Source organism: Elephantulus edwardii, unplaced genomic scaffold, assembly GCF_000299155.1.
Source record: "Elephantulus edwardii isolate Elephantulus edwardi_28Jun2011 unplaced genomic scaffold, EleEdw1.0 scaffold00132, whole genome shotgun sequence".
Taxonomy (NCBI): Eukaryota; Metazoa; Chordata; class Mammalia; order Macroscelidea; family Macroscelididae; genus Elephantulus; species Elephantulus edwardii.
The window spans coordinates 4,022,430-4,023,105 of record NW_006399882.1 but is presented as its reverse complement, the minus strand read 5'-3'; the positions used below and the strand labels follow the sequence as shown (position 1 = coordinate 4,023,105).

General features: G+C 62.6%; 1 protein-coding gene across 1 annotated transcript in view; it reads right to left on the bottom strand.

Annotated features, from left to right (window-relative positions):
• The window catches only part of ATXN7 (ataxin 7), a 123,910-nt gene extending 123,583 nt beyond the window's left edge, over positions 1–327 (bottom strand). The window contains 1 exon segment of the mRNA XM_006893869.1: positions 9–327. Within this exon segment, the coding sequence (XP_006893931.1) occupies positions 9–327 (319 nt within the window).
• Positions 328–676: the final 349 nt, after the last annotated feature.

Below are 676 nucleotides of genomic sequence, written 5' to 3'. Positions count from 1 at the left end.
CCCCGGGCCGGGCCCGGCGCCCCCGTCCCTTCCTTCCGTTCGCGCGTCCGTCCGAGCGCGGCGCCCGGCTGGCTCCCTTAAGCGGAGGCGCCTCCCGCAGCCTCCTCCCCCTCGCCGGTCCCTCCCTCTCGGCGGCTCCGGCGAAGTTTGCACGTCAAGCCCCCGGAGCGGAGCCAGGGCGAAGTCGGAAACGCAGCCACCTCCGGGGGAGCTGGCTAGCAGGGCCCGGGGCGCTCCCGCGGGTCTCCGCCTGGTGCCCTGCAGCCCTGGGGCAGCGTAGGGCCGGGGAGGCACGGCCGCGAGGGGCACTTTCCTGGTTGCTTGCATGGTCCTTCAGCTGTCAAAATCCTCAATGGGAAGCTACCCGACCGGATGGAAACCATTTGCAGACACAGAAAAGCAGCCCAGGTGTGTCCATTCAGGTGTCCACCCCAATGCCCCTGTGAGCACGAGGCTGCCCACGTGTGTGCCCTAAGCCATTCACTGTGTGTTGAGTGTGTATGTGTGGTAGTGGTGTCCCTCTGTGCGTCAGAGGGACCTGAATACCTTTGTCCAGAAAAGAGTGAACCATGAGATAGTGCAAGTGGGAGTGGAAATGAATGGCAAACCGACGTAATCTTTAATTAGTACCCAAAGACAGACAGCATCCAAAATTTTTCTATCTCGTTGCTCCTGG